Here is a 5,464-nt window from a genome sequence, read left to right as displayed (position 1 = left end):
AAGAACTCTTTAAAGGTAAAACCCTACGGGACAACCAAACCTTTGAAGAACAATTACAAGCAATAATCAATTACAAAACCTTTGCAATTCGACTCTCTTACTTGCCTAGACAAACGACCCGTTTGTCTTCTACCGCAGTAGCAGCCAGAATCTCTGGCGATCTTCAAATGTTGACTTCCCTTCTGGAGCTCCAGAGGCTGAAATCCAATCGATGTTGCTTCACACTCAAAGCACGATCACACTCAAGAAGATATGAAAAATCTCATGAAAATTCTCAAGTGAATTTTCTCTCATAAACGCTCAGAATCTCCTCTGTAAAATCCGTGGCTTGAAGTTCTTAAGAAGATACAAAACCGAATCCCTTTAAATAGAAAGTCTAAAAAGAGTTCTAGTTGCAGTAGGATTCTGCTGACGGTTAGCAACAGACGCGAAAATGCGTCCCGACGGACTGCTAACATTTCGTGATAACTTCTTCTGATATAGACTAAACTCTGTTCAGATTTCTTCTGGATAAGTGCAATGCTATCAGAACTCGATTTTGATTTCAGGGACTTATCTAAACAACTCCTAAGACTTCTAGATAGACTCAATATTGTTTAGATACAAATCAATACTTATTTTACATTCATCCAAATTTAATCAAATAATGATAAGATAAATCTTATCATTTACTCATCTAATCCTAGCCAATTTTTGCCTTTACACATTGAAAAATCCCAAGAAGGTGAGTTGTGTTAGTTGCTGTGGGATCTCCCCAGACAAGTTGTTTTTAGAAAGGTCTAATGATTCCAGCTCTGTAAGATTTGCTAAGGATGGTGGGATGTGGCTTGTGAGAACATTATTAGAAAGATTGAGCAAATGAAGCCCCCTTAAATTTCCAATGGATTCTGGAATTTCTCCACCAAATCTGTTACTCGAGATATCAATGGCTTTCAATAATTCTTGGACCTTCTTGTAAAAGATAGCGATTCCCTTATTTGTCATTGTCATGGTGTAATTATAATCATAGAGCCAAGAATTACACAAATATCTTTGTTGTACGATAGATGAGTTTACTTGGATATATGACAAAATATCTGAATTAGCAACTTCGCCAGGCTTCCAATTTCCAAAAATTTCTAATGGCAGTTTCCCAGTAAAACCATTGTGGGAAAGGTCAATGACTTGCAAGTTGGGAAACTTATAGCCGGCTTTCGATGCTCCTATCTGACCGTGGAAGTTGTTTGAGCGCAAATTGAGAACCTTTAGATTTGGAAGATTTTCCAACCAAGAGGGAAATATATCATGCAATTTGTTGTTACTGAAGTCAGCAACCTCCAACATCATACACTTGGCCAAAGATCTTGGTAAAGGTCCTTGGAATCTGTTCTGTCCGAAATTGATTATCCTTAACTTGGTTCCTTGTGTCCATGTTTGTGGAATGCTTCCTCGAAATTTGTTCCTTTGCAGGTCAATCACTGAGAGAGAAGCACCAAAGTTTTGCATACATCTAGGAAGTGTACCACTCAAGTTGTTATTTGCCAAATCAAGGACTTGAATAGAAGTGAGACTGCAAATCAATTCCGACATATTTCCAGTCAGGGAGTTCTTTGAAATATAATAATGAGAAATGGTGGCTGGTGGAATGGGAAGCGACCCTTGAAGCAAATTAGACCTGAGGTCCAAACCAAGAAGACGAGTCCATGGAAGAGGCCTTGGATGTTGACCCAAGCTTGTTATAAAGTTTTTCGAAAGGCAAAGAAACTCAAGACTCAATTTGCTCGTGTCCCAGATCCATTCCGGTACCATGCCATGGATTTTGTTGTTGGACAGATCTAAACACACTAATCGATCTTGATTTTTTACGAAATCTGGAAACTTGTTCAAGTTGCACGAACATAATCCCAAAAACTGAAACTTTGGCAGACTCGCATTGGCACTGGCATCTTCGATAAGTACGGATACTTGATTATTCGAAAGAATCAAAATAGTTAAATATTTGAGCTTAACAAACTTTCCAAACTCCACACTGCCACTAAAGGTGTTACTAGCAAGATCAAGGTATTTAAGATTCTTGAGATTAAAGATTGAATCTGGAATTCGACCTTTAAGGTTGTTGTTCCCGAGTTCTAATGAAGTTAACTTTGTGAGATTCATTAGAGGGAAAGGAATTTCTCCGTCAAGTAGGTTATAGCGTAGAGAAAGGTAAGTGAGTTGTGTTAGATTTCCAATCGATGATGGGATCTTACCCACGAAAGAATTATTTGAAATCTCAAGATAAATGAGGCTTGTGAGGTTATCAAGTGAAGAGGGAATGGACCCCGAAAATTTGCAACTCCACAAATCCAACTTTTTCAGGGAGCCCAGGTTTCCTATTGAAGTGGGTATCTCACCTGAAAAACTTGTGTATGCGAGGTTCAATACCTCAAGGGGGCTACTCCATGTGAACTCAGACAAATAACCAGTGAGACCTTCATTGTAAGCCACATCAAGAACCTTCAAATTTGGTAGGTTAAATATGCCTACTGGAAAATTTCCTTGCAATCCACAATATTGAAGATGGATGGACGTTAAAGATGACAAACTTGCCAAGATACGAGGCACCACAGAGCTTATGTTCACATAGTTTAAATGAAGCCTTTGTAGGCGAGTCAAATTTCCAACTAGGCTTATTATGCCAGACTCGAGTTTCAAAAACTGTTTTCCAGAATAGATATCATAGTTGTCGGACAGATCAAGGGATGACAAGTGTGATAATTGTGAAATTTGTGATGGAATTTGACCCGAAAACATAGAAGCAGAGAGATTGAGATACGCGAGTCTTGAAAGATTACTTACCTGGGACGGGATTTGGGAGTAGTTAAAGTGATTGTAGGCGAGATTAAGGCTTTGAAGGTGAACAAGGCGGAAAAGGCTGCTGTTGGGAACAAGAGAACCATAGAGACGACCGCTACTGAGGTCGAGGCCAATGACATGACCTGTGTCTTCATCGCACTCAACTCCATCCCATAAGCAGCAATCACGATTGTCTCCTTCCAGCGTCCAAGAGGAGACCTTTGGATAAGCAGAAGGATCGTGAGATTTGGATTGATTAATGATGACAAAGCTTTCCTTGAATTGCAGCAAAGCTGCGCTCTCATCATCCCGGCAAAGGATTTCCGTGAAAGAAGAAGCATAAGCGAGCATAAGTACATGCACCAGCGAGAAAAATAAAAGCAAACGCATTAACATGAACGGGAAAAGCGATAAACCCATATTGTTGATCTATTGGATGCATAGAATCTTAGAGCAGAGCTTCTGTTTTTATAGACTGTAGCGGGGGTCTGTTTCACTTGGCCGATTTCCAAATTTCTCGGACAACACAAGCTACGTGAACAAATAGATATATGTTTCCGTAACAACATCAAATGCGTAATAAACTCGTGGAAACACATTTTCAAACCTTGATTATATTAGTTGATGAGATGAATTGGGATAAAAGTTATAAGTTGAATAATATATTATTAGAATATATTTTTTTAATATTATTTTTATTTTAAGATTTAAAACTATTGAATTGTTTATTTTATTTTATGTGAAAATTTAAAAAATAATAATTATGAGATGGGATGAAACGACAGATATGAAAACAAACCAGATAGTCTTTCGGCCTACTTTCTTTTAATAGTTGACGAGGTCAAGTTGAATAGAGTTATGGCCATTATTCAAAGTTTGTTTGGTAACAGACGACTAAAGAAAATCTAATTAAAATAGCTAAAGTCAAACTCTTGTTTTAGCTATGACTTTAGCTAATATGAGATGAGATTAATTTTGACTATTCTATTCGTATTAAATTCATATATTATATTATTTATTTATTATTATTATTTTTTTGAAAAAGAAAACCTCCTAATTTGTATTACTTATGAATTAACAATATACAAACAATCTTGTGTAACAACTTTTTGAACTTCTGGTGGACAACTTTTCATCCTGTTCCTCATTAAAAGAAAAAAAATATTCTAGCAAGCATATGTGCAACTTGATTACATTCCTAAAAGTATGCTGAACTATCCATCTTGGTCTATTCTTAAGCAATCCCTTCGTATCTTCTACCATTTGACCAAACCATTCCCAACTTTCCTTCTAGCGTGCAAGAGGAGACCTTTGATAAGCGGAAGGATCGTGAGATTTGGATTGATTAATGATGACAAAGCTTTCCTGGAGTTGCAGCAAGGCTGCGCTCTCATCATCCCGGCAAACGATTCGTGTGAAAGAAGAAGCATATGGGAGCATACGTATATGCAGCAGTGAGAAAAATAAAAGCAAACGCATTAACATGAATGGGAAAAGCGATAATATTTTTTAAATAGTAATCGTAATGAATAGTAATATTTTTTAAGACGAGATGAGATGTTTTAAATAGTAATAAATAAAATATTATTATAATATAATTTTTTAATATTAATTTTGTATTGAGATTTAAAAAAGTTAAATTATTTATTATATTTTATATGAGGATTTGAAAAAGTTGTAATAGTGAATTGAGATGAGATGAGATGAGATTTTTAATTTTGTGTAACTAATCCAGGCCCTATTGGATGCAGAGAATCTTATAGCCTCTGTTTTTATAGACTGGAGTGGGGGTCTGTTGCACTTGGGCAGATTTCTAAATTTTTCGGACAACACAAGTTACATGAAAAAATAGCAAGGATGTATGTTTAGCTTACGACATCAAATGCACAATAAACTCATGGAAACATATTTTCAAACTAGCCTCATTTGTTTTTATAGTTGAGCTAAGTTCAGATAAAAGTTAAAAGTTAAATGAAATATTGTTAGAATATATTATTTTGATATTAATTTTTTTTGTAATTTGAAAAAGTTGAATTATTTATTTTATTTTGTGTAAAAATGTGAAAATCTTGTAATGATAAGATGAAAAGAAATGATAATGATTATGAAAACAAACCAGATACCTAGTCTTCCGGTCTACTTTCTTTTAGTCGACGAGTTGAATATAGAATTATTACCATTATTCAAAGTTTGTTTCATGACTTGAATTAAACAAAGTTTGTTTCATGACTTGAATTAAACCAAAGAAAATGAAGGGAAAGTGGGCCAAAGCTAGAAATAGTTCTGCATACCATTGAATTGGGTTTCGCCGAGATCTTAAACTTGATCTACCATCGTACGTACATACAGTTGCTCAATGACTTTGGTAGCTGCCCTTGGACTTTGTTGTTCCAACTGAAAGTTAACATTAGCACCAACTGCTACAAATGAGCCGTGCAACAAGATGGAGCCGCAGGCTCCGCTACGGGTTTATATTTGCAAGCTGAGCATTGTCCTCTATTGTAGATGAAGACACAGCTGGTGGCACCACTACAAGCTATGCCCTGGGGTAAGAGATGGTGGCGGCAGAGCTTGCCAATATTGAAACAGCAGCTAGATGTAGCGTCGCCCATGGCGCAGCATGCACCAACAGGGTGCAGCTCACACAGGT

At 36.5% G+C, this 5,464-nt stretch overlaps 1 protein-coding gene across 1 annotated transcript; it reads right to left on the bottom strand.

The window, feature by feature from the left end:
* Positions 1–583: 583 nt before the first annotated feature.
* Positions 584–3,277, bottom strand: LOC122305478 (receptor-like protein 7). The gene has a single exon (XM_043118041.1). The coding sequence runs from the start codon at positions 3,232–3,234 to the stop codon at positions 700–702; it is 2,535 nt and encodes an 844-aa protein (XP_042973975.1). The 5' UTR covers positions 3,235–3,277; the 3' UTR covers positions 584–699.
* Positions 3,278–5,464: the final 2,187 nt, after the last annotated feature.

This window comes from Carya illinoinensis, chromosome 3 (genome assembly GCF_018687715.1).
Source record: "Carya illinoinensis cultivar Pawnee chromosome 3, C.illinoinensisPawnee_v1, whole genome shotgun sequence".
NCBI classification, from domain to species: domain Eukaryota; kingdom Viridiplantae; phylum Streptophyta; class Magnoliopsida; order Fagales; family Juglandaceae; genus Carya; species Carya illinoinensis.
This window is presented reverse-complemented; position numbering and strand designations above follow the sequence as displayed.

Coding starts and splice junctions, on each gene's coding strand:
- LOC122305478 (XM_043118041.1), bottom strand. CDS start 3,234: ATGGGTTTATCGCTTTTCCCGTTCATGTTAATGCGTTTGCTTTTATTT.